This window comes from Desmodus rotundus, chromosome 12 (assembly GCF_022682495.2).
Source record: "Desmodus rotundus isolate HL8 chromosome 12, HLdesRot8A.1, whole genome shotgun sequence".
Lineage (NCBI taxonomy): Eukaryota > Metazoa > Chordata > Mammalia > Chiroptera > Phyllostomidae > Desmodus > Desmodus rotundus.
The window spans coordinates 62,598,132-62,613,345 of record NC_071398.1 but is presented as its reverse complement, the minus strand read 5'-3'; the positions used below and the strand labels follow the sequence as shown (position 1 = coordinate 62,613,345).

At 34.5% G+C, this 15,214-nt stretch overlaps 1 protein-coding gene and 1 pseudogene across 5 annotated transcripts in view; both read left to right on the top strand.

Moving 5' to 3' along the window:
• The window catches only part of ST7L (suppression of tumorigenicity 7 like), a 62,663-nt gene that overhangs the window by 13,451 nt on the left and 33,998 nt on the right, over positions 1-15,214 (top strand). For all 5 annotated transcript variants that reach the window (XR_006656797.3, XM_024570633.4, XM_045203390.2 and 2 more), the window contains exons 5-9: positions 115-230; positions 5,740-5,818; positions 11,193-11,347; positions 13,046-13,143; positions 13,409-13,523. Coding sequence is in view for 4 of the 5 variants with exons in the window: in XM_024570633.4 (XP_024426401.2) it covers positions 115-230; positions 5,740-5,818; positions 11,193-11,347; positions 13,046-13,143; positions 13,409-13,523 (563 nt within the window). In the remaining variant the exon portion in view is untranslated. The remainder of the gene's footprint in view (positions 1-114; positions 231-5,739; positions 5,819-11,192; positions 11,348-13,045; positions 13,144-13,408; positions 13,524-15,214) is intronic.
• LOC112314111 (U11 spliceosomal RNA) lies at positions 2,765-2,922 on the top strand (annotated as a pseudogene).

Sequence of the window (15,214 nt, the reverse complement as noted above, 5' to 3'; positions counted from 1 at the left end):
TAAAATCCTGAAATAGAATTTTTAGCAGTGTATTTTTGAATTTTAAAGTGTCCATTATAGCAAATCAATGCTCTCTCATGTTCAATTTACGTATTTTCTTGTGTTTTGGCAAAGATACACTTGGGTGACTGGTAAAGAGCCTCTTACATACTATGACATGAATTTGTCAGCTCAGGACCATCAGACGTTTTTCACCTGTGACACTGACTTTTTACGTCCTTCAGACACAGGTACGTGTCATCTCTGATCATGGGGTAGACATGGAGTTGTTTGCATGGGTGGTAAGAAACCCAGATTGAATTGAAACCTAATTAGGATCTTAAACTAGGCTGTTACACTACCTTTCCTTATGACAAAGAATTTAAAGTGTTTTATTAAAATATTGCTTTTATTATTACTTTTTAAAAATCTTTCAGATCAAATACAGCAGCTGCTTATGCAGAGAAAAATGTACCCAGTTTTGATATGAGAAATTAACACCTGCAAAAAGAAAAAAGAGTGAGGCAAAGTGTAAACACTGGGGCAAGGCATGTAGAGAAAAACAGGACATAATTTTATTCTAATCATAAGTTAGAGATTCATCTAAAGTGGTGGAAGACCATGGAAAAGTCTGTTTAATTCTCTGTAAGCTCTTTTCCGAGAAAGAGTGTTGAGACTCTTAAATGGACAACTTAAAGACAGACTTCTTTATCACAACTAGCCTTCTACTTGGAATGCCTTCTTCTTTCATATCTATCCTTCTATTTCTGTCCTTCAGCATGCAAATTAAAAGTCACATTCTCTAGGAAGCCTTCTCTGGGATCTCCTTTCTTCTCTGCAGTTCTACAGTACTTAGTCCAAACCTCAATGAAACAGTTTTCGACCACAAACATTTATTTATTATAATGTTATGTTGCTTTACTGTTTCTCCTCCCTAACAGGGTGTGAAACTTTGGAAAGCAGATACTATATTCTCATCATCTTCGAATCCCTATCATGTAGCACAGTGCCTGCATTCTGTAATTATTAATATTTATTCTCTGATTAAAGTGTGAGTGAATGAGTTGTGTTGGTGTCACAGATGTCTTCAGCAATTTCACTAAGAAGAGTTAACACTTGTAGAGCACTTATTATATACCAAGCACTGTTCTAAGCAATTTATATAAATGTACTAATTTTATCTTCCCAATCACTTTATGAGGTAGGTACTATTATGAGCCTCATTTTAAAAATAAAGAAACAGAGGCAAAGGGGAATCAAGTAACATGCCTAAGTCATCTAGCTATTAAATGATAATGCTGGGTTTCAAACTCAAGTCTGGCTCCTAACCACTACATTACTGCCACATTGCCACGGTTACTCACTACATCGGTAGGCAGAAGAAAATCACCAATAATAAGGGTCTGAAAAATAGCCAGTTTTCCAGCATTCAAGTGATTTCATTGGGTATCTCTTTACTGGATTAAATATATTAAGGGTGGGTGGTAGCAAGAAACCCAAGTATGTTTGGTATGGTTACGTTAAATGATTTAATTGTAAATAGGAGAAAAAGGAATTGCTTTATGTTTATATGCTTAATGTTTACATTAATGGCAAAAATATAGGTGTTGGGGATATAGCAGTGGAAAATCAGGTTTGTATGTTAACTTTAAGGACTGAAGTGACTCTGGAAATTGAGGCTTCACCTCCTTCTCACAGGCAGAATTGTAGTTATTGGGGGCTGTTTAGATAGTAACCGTGGCTACCTCCTAAAGCCGTGGTCTTAAAACATTTGTATTCACATACCTTCTAAGACAAGTTTGAAAAACTATGTATCCCTTCATATATTTTTAAGTTGATACCATAAGGTTAAATAATTGCAGAGAATATGGTTTTTGACATATTATAAATATGGACATTTAAAAATAAAGCTAGGCCGTGGCCTATGTGGCTTGGTTGGTCGGAGCGTCATCCTGCAAAACAAAAGGTCATGGGTTTGATTCCCAGTCAGGGTACATGTCTGCGTTGCAAGTTTGGTCCCTGGTCAGGGCGTGTACGGGAGGCAACCAATTGATGTTTCTCTCTCACATCAATGTTTCTCTCCCTCTCTCTCTTTCCCTCCCCCTCTCTCTAAAAAATTAATAAATATGTCCTTGGGTGATTAAATAAATAAATAAAACTGGAATATCCTACATTTAATTGTATTTCAAGGAACATAATGACTTGATACATACCATTACCCATTGAAAAATACATGAACAGATACTCATTAACAGTAGTAAATTTTATTTTATTTTATTTTATTTTTTAAAATTTTAATTTTTTATTGTTATTCAGTAGTAAATTTTATATAAGTCCTTTTTATTCTGGAAATTATATCCATCCCATACTTCATATGATTTTAATATAATTATTTTATGCTTGAGAGTCTTATCACATGTATGTGCTTTGCCACAATAACATTTTTTTGTATGAATTTTTAGAAATTTTAATTTCCTTTGACCATGACATTCTAAATGGTATCGTGTACTTTAATTATATTTTTGTCAAGTCGTTGGAGCTACATATTTCGTTCCTTCCACTTTGGAAAACGTCCTCCATACAACCTAGGTGACTGGGTGAGTTCTCATGGTCAGTCCTACTAACCAAGACAGATGCACCTTCTGACAAAGTCTGACTTCATTTTTCAGTTCGTGTTGATGTGCATCCCATAACAGCTATCTCTCTTCTGAATCTAGATTATAACATAGAAAGATAGTCTTGTAGCTTTGCCTAGAGGTTATCTCTTAGTTAAAATAAGATTCCAAAAAAGGGCTTCTGTTGTGAGTGGCACCTTTAGGGCAACGTGATTGCTCTACGTGCGGAATCAACCTCAAGAGATTTCAGAAGGATACTTTTTTGGTACCTGGGCAGCTAGTGATCCTGGCTAGGCAGGATCCCAGCCTAATTGGTCCTGGGACCTGCAAAAAAAAAAAAAAATTCCACTGTCTTTATTATTTTTCACTAATGTCCCTTTTGCCTTACTGTGAGGGGACATTCCTGTATGAACAATGCATTTTTTGATAGTAAGGAGAGAAGGGAGCTGATAAATGGAAATGATAAGAATTATCACTCCTTCCACACTCTACAGTATACTTGAATTAAGTGTATCCAAGGGCCAGAGTATTCTAATTCTAAAGCTGAGCATCACTTTTAAAGAAATAAGTGAAAGGTGGAATCCCTATTATGGGTTCCTTGATTAAAAATGGTAGTTCTCAAACTTGAACTTTAAATTGTCCCTTTGGCACCTGGAGATTTTAAATTTTTACCCTGTACAGCAGTGCACCTTGGAAAGATTCAGGGTGGGTGAGAAGTAAGTCTATCCTTTTGTAAAGTAGGAGAAAGGTATGGGAGAGCAGATGTTGGAAAGAATGGAAAACCTGCATGATGCATAGACCAATCAGAGAAACATTCTTCTGGTAGATCAGTTATAGGAGAGAATCATATAAAGTTGAGGCTTTAGAAATTGATTCTTTTAAAACCATGCATCCCATTTTGGTCCTTGCAGTGGTTCTTGTACACATTATCATGTACACATAGCTAAAGACTGAACTCAAGGACAGACTTTCTCTGGGAATGATAATCCGGAAATGGACTGTTGGTTCCATACTGATCTTTTCAAACACTCACATAAAGGTAATGATTTATAGCTGCAGATTTAGATTCAGAAAAGACAAATGTGTGTATCTATGTGATATGACAAAATTCTTTTGACTATTGTCATCAGGAATTACTACATTAGTAGATTTTGTGGTAGTGTCTTTTCTGCTTGTTAGCATGTTGAATATTATTTAACTTAAAAAATAAATAAATTTGGTTGAATTGCTAACTGCTTGTGTTATTTTTTAAGTATACCAAGAGCTCTTAAAGCAGACAGTTGAACATTAAATCAGCATTTTGCTTTAAATTATTCCTACACCTTTTTATAGAAGGAACTATATGTTTTCTTCCTTTACTTCATTTCCCCTTTGACTTAGAGCTTCATTGGTTGTGAGAAATAATGTTGAAAGGCTGCATAGAACAGTTGAAAATGAAAGAATAAGAAAAAAGTACTTAAAGGTGGATTTGATGAACTTACTAGAAACAAAAGAAATGTAAATGCAAATGAAATAGTTTTCATGTATTAACAAACATTGATATTATTCAGTGTTGGTAAGGAAGTAGGGAAACTGTCACTCTCCTACACTGCCTGAAAAAGTAAATTAACACAATTTTATTGGGAGGAATTTTGGAGTACACGTTCAAAATCTTTTAAAAGATGCATACATTTTAAACAACATTCTTCTTCTTGGTTGGGTATACAAAGATATTGAAAGGTGTTTATCACAATATCTTTATTTAGCAAAAATTTGGTGTAACTTAATTGTCTATCAAAAGACAATGGATTAAATAAATTATAATATATACTTAATATTACTAGAATACCAAAGCATTTAAAATGTTGGTAAAGATTCAGTGTCAAAATTTGACTTGTGAATATCATGTAACTTATAGAAGAGAGCCCATCATCAAAAATGACATCTAATGTTATACTTAATTTTATGTTATATTTTAATGTTTCAGCAAAATGCTATTCTTTACCTGGTTTTTATCAGATGGGTGCTGATGTATATCAATTTGTCAAGTTCAGGAAGCATTAGCTGTCAGCTAACTGGTGACATGTTTGATATCACAAATGTATTTTTGTTATACAAATAGAATATATTGTCTTATTTTCTAAGCCAAGACTAATATTTTGTTTCCAAAGGAAAACTCAAACATTTTCCACATTATTCTTTCTGGACAGTTGTAGGTTTTGTTCGAAAAGCAACATTTATAGATTCTCTATTTTTCTTACCAAACTTGAAATAGGCCAGATAGTTTCATGAATCTACATTATTTAATTTTTAAGAAACTTTACTTAGTGTGAAATTTTGTTTGGTATTGTAAAAGGTAGCAAAATGGATATTGTTATTTTAGAGTCTAATTCAGGCTTTTTTGACTCTTGGTAGAGACTTGCATCCTCTATAAATGTCCTATATTCTAAATTAATCCCCCATCCTGCCTTTAATACAAAATATAAATTCAAACATTCTTCTTGGATTGAATCATTGCTTAGACAAAGTCTTTGTTTTGAAGTGTTTTATATATTTCTAGAAGTTCCAGAGAACCTTTTCAAAATGATAAGGAACTAGAATTTCATATTGATTATAATCCGATGTCACTCAAACTCAATATTAATATGCATTTAGATGTGTAAATGTCCATGTTTAATAATGATGTGATTAATTTGATTAAGTACTTATGCATTTTTAAAAAGATTTCATTTATTTTTTATTTTTAGACAGAGGGGAAGGGAGGGGGAAAGAGAGGGAGAGAAATATCAATGTGTGGTTGCCTTTCACATGTCCCCTACTGGGAACCTGACCCACAACCCAGGCATGTGCCCTGACTGGGAGTCAAACCAGCGACCCTTTGGTTCACAGGCCTGTGCTCAATCCACTGAGCTACACCAGCCAGGGCCTTATGCATTATTATTTAAATAGAACAGAAAAACAATATATTTTATTATATGTGAAGCTTCCAAATTTAATGTACATTTCTCATAAGGTTAATGTGAGCTAGCACCCCAATTTCTTGTTTCTTACATTTAAGTACATGTTATTTAAGTCTTTGTTTGCGCTCCTAGCTCATTTTTCATGTTTTGCATAAGGTTATTTATGTTTACCATCTCATCTACTTTTTGAAATATTTTTCCTACAGTTATGCAGAAGGCATGGAGGGAAAGAAATCCTCCAGCTCGAATCAAAGCAGCCTATCAAGCTTTAGAATTAAACAATGAGTAAGTTTGAAATATATGGAAAATAAGTTTGTTTTGAAGGAAACCCAGGCAAATGATTTAATGTTTCCTTTTGTCCGTTCTTAAGACATTGGAGTCATTAGCAGTCTCCTTTCTCTTTTTGCATACTAGAGACAAAATTTGCAGTGTTCACTGACATATGTATTTGCTTCTGAAATTGTCAATTGATCTATGCTTTTAAATAGAAGTTATGCTAGATATACTTTTTAAAATGGAGAGTGTGATCTAATTGATGATAATCCTTGACAGTTAAGGAGTACTAAAATACTGTGTCACCTGTGTTAATTTTGTTTTTCATTTAAATCATTCATTTAAAGCATTCATTCAGCCTTGAGAACTTCAGTTGTTACTGGGATTAGAGGCATGAGTTGGAGATTCAAAAAAAATAACATGTAGTTCTAACTAATTTTTTCATGTTAACAGCATTTATTTTTATAGCTCTTTGTATTAACTTTATGTTTTGAAAAGACAAAATGTTAAATCATAAGTCAACTTAATATTTAAATGGGACAGATCAGTAAGTATTAATCTAATACTAAATAAATGCCAAGAGTAAAAATATGGCCCTAATTGGAATTAACCAAGGTATGCTTCCTGAATAATGTGATCTTAGCATCGTCCCCCGTATCCTTCCTCCTTCTCTCTTCCCCCAGATGTATTATCCTTATTAAGAAGACTTTCCCAAGATGGAACAAAAAATGGCAGTGTAGGGAATTCCAAAAGCAGTAAATCAACTTAACTGAAACTCTGGAAACTAATCAAAAATTTATAGCAACCTAAAATGTCTGGTAGGTCAAGGGGCTTGCCTTTTTTTAGGTTAAATCCTAACTCTCCCAACACTGACACAGTAACACTGGAGGACGATTGTTAAAACATTTAAAGGCAAATACTTCTGCCTGGGGCAAGGGATAAAAGTCAGAGCAAACAATAAACAAATCAGAAAGCTTTGGAGGAAAGGTGGCAAAATGAGATACTTTGGAAATAAAGGTTTCGAAAAGTTCCCACATGTTCCTGGAAATCTCAAAGTTTGCATTTATTTTTATAGAGAAGGAAAGAGAAGGAGAGAAACATCAATGTGTGGTTGCCTCTCATGCACCCCCTCCTGGGGACCTGTCCTGCAACCAAGGCATGTGCTCTGACTAGGAATCGAACTGGCAACCCTTTCGTTCACAGGCCGGTGCTCATTCCACTGAGCCACACCAGCCAGGGCTGAAGTTCTTTTTTTTCTATATGATTTAAAAGACAGCTATGTAAACCATAATTATAAGTCTATGTTGATGAACATAGAGTTTATAAAGATGTAACCTATGACCATAACAACATAAGGGGTGTGGGAAGAGCTTTATAGGAGCAACGTTTTATATAATATTAAAGCTAAATTGGTATTAATTTAAACTAGATCTTTAACTATTAACCAGTAAGAAATAACTAAAAATATATGGTTAAAGAAATAAGAAGGGAATCGAAATGGTGTACTAGAAAATATCTTACACACATGAAAAAGGCAGTAATACAGGAAATGAGGGCAAAAGAGAAAGGACATATAGAAAACAAATAGGGAAATGGCAGAAACAAGTTCTTTCTTATTATTAATTACTTAAATGTAAACATACCAGAACTTATGAGATACAGTGAAAGCAGTGCTTAGAGGAAAATTTATAGTTGTAAACGCCTACATTAATAAAAATAAAAGATCTCAAATCAAAAATTTAACTTTATACCTTAAGGAAATAGAAAATGAAGAGCCAACTACACTCCAAGCAAAAGGAAGGAAGTAATAAAGATTAGAGTGAGATAAACAAAATAGAGAATAGAAAAACAATAGAGGGAATCAATGAAACCAAAGGTTGGTTTTTTAAAAAAATCAACAAAATTGACAAACTTTTAAGCTAGACTAACTAATCAAAAAGAAAAGACAGAATATTAAAATCAAGAATGAAATTGTGGACATTACTACTGACCTTACAGAAATTTAGAAGAGTGTAAGAGAACGCTATGAACAGTTGTATGCCAACAAATTAGATAACTTGGATGAAATGAACAAATTCCTAGAAATGCAGAAACTACCAATACTGACTCAAGAAGGACTAGAAAATACGGATAGACCTATAACGAGTGAAGAGAGTGAATGAGTAATTTTAAAACTTTCAAAGAAAGCAAGCTAAGGCCTAGATTATTTCACTACTGAATTCTATTAAACCCGAAAAGAAGTAGTACCAGTCCTCTCAAACTCTTCAAAGAAATAGAAGAGGACATAAATATTCCTAATTCATTCTTTTTTAAAAAGTTAAAAAACATTTTTTATTTTTAAATTACAGTTGACATGCAATATTAGTTTTAGGTGTATTACGCTGTGATTAGACAATTTATAAGTTACAAAATGGTTACCCTGATAAATCTAGTACCCACCTGACACCATATATAGTTATTACATTATTATTGACTGTATTCCCTAAGCTGTACTTTACATTCTCATGACTATTCTGTAACCACCAATTTGTGCTTCTTAATCCCTTCACCTTTTTCACCCATCCCTGAACCCCTCTTCCATCTGGCATCTGTCAAAATATTCTCCGTATCTATGAGTCTGTTTCTGTTCTGCTTGTTCATTTACTTTGTTTTTTAGATTCCACATATAAGTGAAATCCTTAACTCATTCTATGAGGCCAGTATTACCTTCATACCAAAACCAGACAAAGACATCACAAGAAACATAAAGCTACAGACTAATATTTGTTATGAATATAGATGCCAAAATCCTCATGAAGCCCTGGCTAGTGTGGCTCAGTAGATTGAGCGCTGGCCTGTGAACTAAAGGGTCGCTGGTTCGATTCCCAGTCAGGGCACATTCTTGCGTTGCAGTCCAGGTCCCCAGTGGGGGGGCGTGCAAGAGGCAACCACACATTGATGTTTCTCTCCCTCTCGTTGTCCCTCCTATCCCCTCTGTCTTAAAAAAAAAAAAAAAAATCCTCAACAAAATGCTAGTACATCAAATCCAGCAGCATACTAAAAAAGATTATATACCATAAACAAATGGGATTTATCTCAGGAAAGTAAGGTGGTTTAACATATGAGAAACCAGTCAATATCTGCCACCACATGAATAGAACAAAGGACAAAACCACACGATCATCTCTTGATGCAGAAAAGATTTTTGAAAAAATCCAACACCATTTTATGATAAAAACACTAAAAAGGCACAAGGAATGGGAAGAAATGTCTTAAAACTAATGAAAGACATGTGAAAAACCCATAGCTGACTGCATTGTTAATGATAAAAGACTGAACACTGTCCATCTAAAATCAAGAATAAGGCAAGAATGTTTGCCCGTGCCACTTTTTAACATTGCATTGCAGGGACAAGCCAGCACAATTAGGCAAGAAGAAACGGGGAAAAATGGCTTTCAAATTGGAAAAGAAGTAAAACTATCTCTACTCACAGATGACATAATCTTAACATGCAGAATATCTTAAAGAATTCTCACACACACAACTATTAGAGCTTTTAAATGAGTTCAACAAAGTTGCAGGAGGCGAGATCAACATATCAAATTAAGTTGTATTTCTATATACTTAGCAATGAACTATCTGAAAAGGAAATGAAAACAATTCCATTTACAAGAGCATCAAAAAATATTAAAATACTTAAGAATAAATTTAAACAAGGGGATGCAAAACTTCTACACTGAGAACTACAAAGTATTGTTGAAAGAACTTAAAGATCTAAATAAATGGAAAGACATTCCATGTTCATAGATCGAATACTTACTATTGTTAAGATGACAGTATTCCTGGAGTTGATCTATAAATTCAATGTGACCCTTATCGAAATTTTAATAGCTATTTTTGCAGAAAGGACAAGCTGACCCTGAAATTCATATGGAATTATAAGAGACCTCAAATAGCTAGAACAGTCTTGTAAAAGAAGAACAGAGAGGACTCACTTCCTGATTTCAAAGTTTATTATGAAGCTACAGTAATTAAATAGTAAGAATAGACAGCTAGATTAATTTAATGCTATATAACATAATAAAGACATTTCTGTTGATCAGTGAAATTACTATATACTTCAAATTGGGGTATTAGTTGAAGGATGCTGAAATGGTACGATTTGCATTTTCTACATCTGAAAAACTTGTCTTGTTCCCAATATTTTGATTGTTATCTCACCATCACTTTTGTTTTGTGACTGCTTTGTTCTTTTACCAATAATTTCTCCCCTGTTGTAATGCAAGCCATATATGTAACTTTAAATTTTCTGGTAGCCACATTTGAAAAGTGAAAAGAAACAGGTGAAATTTATTTGAATAATATATTTTATTTAGCTCTATTCAAAATATTAAAATATTTTAACATATATTCAACATTAAAAGTAAACTGTTAATGAGTATTTTACATTCTTCTAAGTCTTCAAAACTCAGTGTGCGTTTTCCGTTGACCGTACCCTGACTGGTGTGCATCTCACTTTGGACTAGACACATTCCGACTGCTCAATGACCACATGTGGCCAGTGACCACAGTACCGGACAACCCAGGCTTAGATCATCCTTGGACATTGTCTCCAGAAGAGTTATTTCTGGGAGTACAAAGGAAACTTTCTGTTTCTCTTTTCTTGCCCTCAAACAAGTTAGTTTATCTTATTAGCCAGCTTTTGACTTAAAGGACATGAAGAGAAATCTGCGCTGTAGTGGGGTGAAGAAAAGAAAATTTGGAGTCCGCACGGGTGTGACAATTGAGAGTAGGCGTGTAGGAGGGGAGACTAGACTGCAGAGCAAGGGAGGTTTAGTTGCAGTATTGTCGTGGTTAAGTCCACAGGAAGATGGGGCAGCCGAAGAGGGAATCCTCAGTGCAGGGGAGAAGGTCTAGTCCTGCAATATGTTTGAGTCAAACGGTAAAGGTGCCTAGTTAGCCATGAGACTTTCTTCTTAGTCGTCACCCTCTCCTGCACCTCCCTTATCCACGAGACGGATGCTAGAAAGTATGTAATGACTAAGAGCAGGCATGACCACTAGAGTGCATAGTCCTTTTGAACTGCTTTTCAGATAATTCTTTATACGCATATATCTTTTCTTTCCTCTTCCACAAAAGGAAAATATGGGACAAAGGATCAGAGAATGGAAACTAAAGAGAGGAGAATGAAGATAGAAAAGCAGAAAAATTGTGGAAACAAGACATAAAGAATATACCAATATGTCCCTAATAAATTAAAATATAGAATGATGTTGTTTTTATTCTTTGAGAGACAGAAAGTGTAGGGAACGGTAGGGAAATGTGACATAGAGCAAAGGGACATACCCAAGAGAAAATAATTGCCTTACGGTTTTACTTAAAATTGTCTTGCTTGCTTTCTTCATAGCTGTGCCACTGCTTACGTTCTACTGGCTGAGGAAGAAGCAACAACTATTGTGGATGCCGAAAGGCTGTTTAGACAGGCACTCAAGGCAGGAGAGACTATTTACAGGCGGTCACAGCAGTGCCAGCACCAAAGTCCTCAGCATGAAGCCCAACTGAGTAAGCAAATTGGAACTAATTTTTACCTGTCTTTCAGTCCCTGCAGTCAGTTCTTTTATGTTTAAAATACAAAACAACAATAATAAACTTAAAATTTAAGGTTAGCTTCTTTTCCTGAGAGATAATTAATCTATTCATAATATCTACAAGCCAACAAGACAGAAGTATGTATTAGCTAGAGAATGCTTACAGAACAGATCTGCTCCAGTTGTTGAGAGATGTGCTGCTCTAAGACTTAATAGTAATTTATTTCATGTGAGAATTGGGCTGGTCATTGGAGAAACACAACTCAAAAGGAGCCACAAGAGCCTTCCCGTAATGATGAGCGGCTGTTAACCTTCACCCTCAGCCTAACCCCAAACAATAGTAGAGGGACATCATCTGGTTAGCTCTTCAGGCTGTGTGTACCTCCATGCAGTGCCAGGAGTGGCCCCTTTGGCACAAAAACCAGCCTGATACTTGGCATGGATTCGTTCCTTGGTTGATTTTTCTCCGGTGTGTTTGAGATCATATGGGCCATAGCAACTGAGGTCCTTTCTTTCCACTCATAGGGATATTCTCCCAGTTATGATTCAAACACTTTTACCAAATATGTTAGAATCTGTAGGACTGCTGCTTCCCGTGATTTTTTTTGTGGCCAGAGAGTTTTAGTTTCATGATTTTGGCAGATAGTGGGCAGTAAATTGAAATATGTTTACATAACATATTATTTTCTAGCAGTTAAGTTCTAAATCTTTTATTTATGGAAATTAAAATTTGGGTAGTTTCCTCTCTAAACTAAATATTGATGTATACAGAATGTTTCATTAATGCATGATGCTATAACACACAACTGTGGGAATATATAATTCTGCAGCCTGGAACCAACAAAACTGCTTCTGTAAAAAAGTTATGCCATTTTTCCTTGTATAATCTCAAATATGGTTATAAGATAGTTACAGAAATATTTGTTAGCTTTTTCTAGAAGTACTTTTATATTTATTAGTTGTAGCTATAGAGCAAAAGTTTATACTAGCCATGGAAATTTGGCTTTGGAAATCTTTTGTCATTAACACAATAGAGAATATTAAAATAGTAGATTGTTCATGCAGAAACTTAAAATAATAGGTTAATGTTATTTCTTCCTGTTAATATATGTGTTTCTTTTATGTTAATATTAAAATACATTTATCAAGAATACACTAATTACTTTGTATCTTTACTGTTCTCAGACTAATTATTATTAGAAGTAAAAGTAATTCCATATATATATAAAACTTTTAATATAAAAAAACTTCAAACATATACACAAATAGAGCAATATAATGAATGCCCATTCAATGTTCATCACTCAGATACAACAATAATTAATACTCTATCGTTCTGACACAATTTAATTTTTTAAAAGATTTTATTTATTTATTTTTGGAGAGAGGGGAAGGGTGGGAGAAAGAGAAGGAGAGAAACATCAATGTGTGGTTGCTTTTTGTGTGCCCCCTATTGGGAACCTGACCCACAACCCAGGCATGTGTCCTGACTGGGACTCGAACCAGCGACTCTTTGGTTCGCAGGCCAGCTCCCAGTCCACTGAGCCACACCAACCAGGGCTGGCACAATTTAATTTTAATTAGATCTTCCAGAGTAAGCATAAAATTAATGGATGTGTTAATAGCAAATCAAAATACAAAAATGATAGCTGTGTCATTTTTTTTTAACTAGGGAGAGATACTAATGTACTGGTATATATTAAAAGAAGATTGGCAATGTGTGCAAGAAAATTAGGAAGAATAAGAGAAGCAGTAAAAATAATGAGAGATGTAAGTGAATTTGATGACTGGACCTTTATATTCTTCAAGAAACTTAAAATGTGATTTCAGTTGCCAATTATTTTAATGTAAAATGACTGTTTTTTAATTGGTGGTCTTTATGAAAAGATGTTTATTTAATATGCATACATTTATTAAGGTTTGAGTCTCCACAGTTTTGTTAAGAAAAAAAGGAATTTCTACTTTAATAAATTTGATTCAGCTCTAATGAGTTTCTGTGTTATGATTTTAATCTCTTTTTCCTTTTAATATACAGTTGATGAAAGAATTTCCTCCTCTTACCATGTTGAACATCCATGAAAATCTCCTAGAATCGCTTTTAGAATTACAGGCCTATGCAGATGTTCAGGCAGTCTTAGCAAAATATGATGGTAAGTGATATCTGTCTTAGTTGATAGCATGGTTAAAGTATTTTTTAAATTATATAATCATAAATGTGATCCTATTCTAGTATTTCTGTGATTTTCTCTTACCATTCTTACCAGTCAGTATTTGGAATCCATCGGTACAGATTGCTGTGAAGAATCTTCTAAGGGATGCAAATTAAAGCCACAATGAGATACCACCTCACATCTGTCAGAATGGCCATCATCAACAAATCAATAAGCAAAAAGTGTTAGTGAGGATGTGGAGAAAAGGGAACCCTTCTGCACTGTTGGTGGGAATGCAGACTGCTGCAACCACTGTGGAAAACCGTATGGTGGTTCCTCAAAAAATTAAAAATGGGAATTCCATATGACCCAGGGATTCTACTTTCGGGTATATATCCAAAGAAATCAAAATACAATTTGAAAGAATATATGCATCCCTGTATATTCATTGCAGCGTTATTTACAATAGCCAAGATATGGAAGCAGCCCAAGTGCCGATCAATAGATAAGTGGATAAAAAAAGCTGTGGTATAGACAAGTATATACAATGGACTATTACTTGACCCTAAAAAAGAATGAAATCTCTCCATTTACGACAGTACCGATGGACCTAGATGGTATTATGTTAAGAGAAGTCAGTTAGAAAAGACAAATACCATATGATTTCACTTGTATGTGGAATCTACAGAACAAAATAAATCAACAAAATGGAAACAGACTCATAGATATACAAAACAGACTGATGGTTTGTTTGTCTGAGGGGAAGGATGTTGGGGGACTGGGTGAAAAAGATGAAGGGATTAAGAAGTACAAATCAGGCCCTGGCTGATGTGGCTCAGTGCATTGAGTGCCAGCCTGAGAACTAAAGGGTTGCTGGTTCGATTCCCAATTAGGGCACATGCCTGAGTTGTGGGCCAGGTCCCCAGTTGGGGACATGCAAGAGGCAACTGATCAATGTTTCTCTCCCTCTTTTTCTCCCTCCCTTTTCCTCTCTCTAAAAATAAATAAATAAAATCTTAAAAAAAAAAAAGTACAAATTGGTACTACTGCACAGAATGGTCATGAGGATGTAAAGTACAGCAGAGGAAATATAGTCAATTAAATTGTAATAACTGTATGGTGGCAAATGGGTATTAGAAATATTGGGGGAAACTGTAAAGTATGTGATTGTCTAACCACTATGCTGAAACTAATACAGAATTTTTTATAAAAAGGATCTTGTAAATCTCTTGAAAATATCTTAGTAAGCAAAATAAGATGGAAAAAATCAAGAACCATATGATTTTACTCATATGTGGGATATAAAACTGAAAGTAACAAATGAACAAACAAGACAAACATACAAAAATCATAGACACAGACAATAGGATGGTGGTTGCCAGGGGGAATGGGGGATGGAGGGAGGTAGTAAAGGATGAAGAGGATCAAATATATGGTGATGGAAGGAGGTTTGACTTGTGGTAAACACACAATGTGGTTTACACATTGTGATACATACGATGTATCTATGATATATACGAGGTATCATAGAGTTGTACACTTGAAACCTATATAATTTTATTAACAAGTGTCACTCCAATAAATTTACTAAATAATTTTTAAAAAGAATCTTTGTCATCAGGAATTTGGGGAACAAGAGCCTGCAAGGCGGAACTTTTCTTTCAAGATTTGTTTATTGAGCACCTGATAGG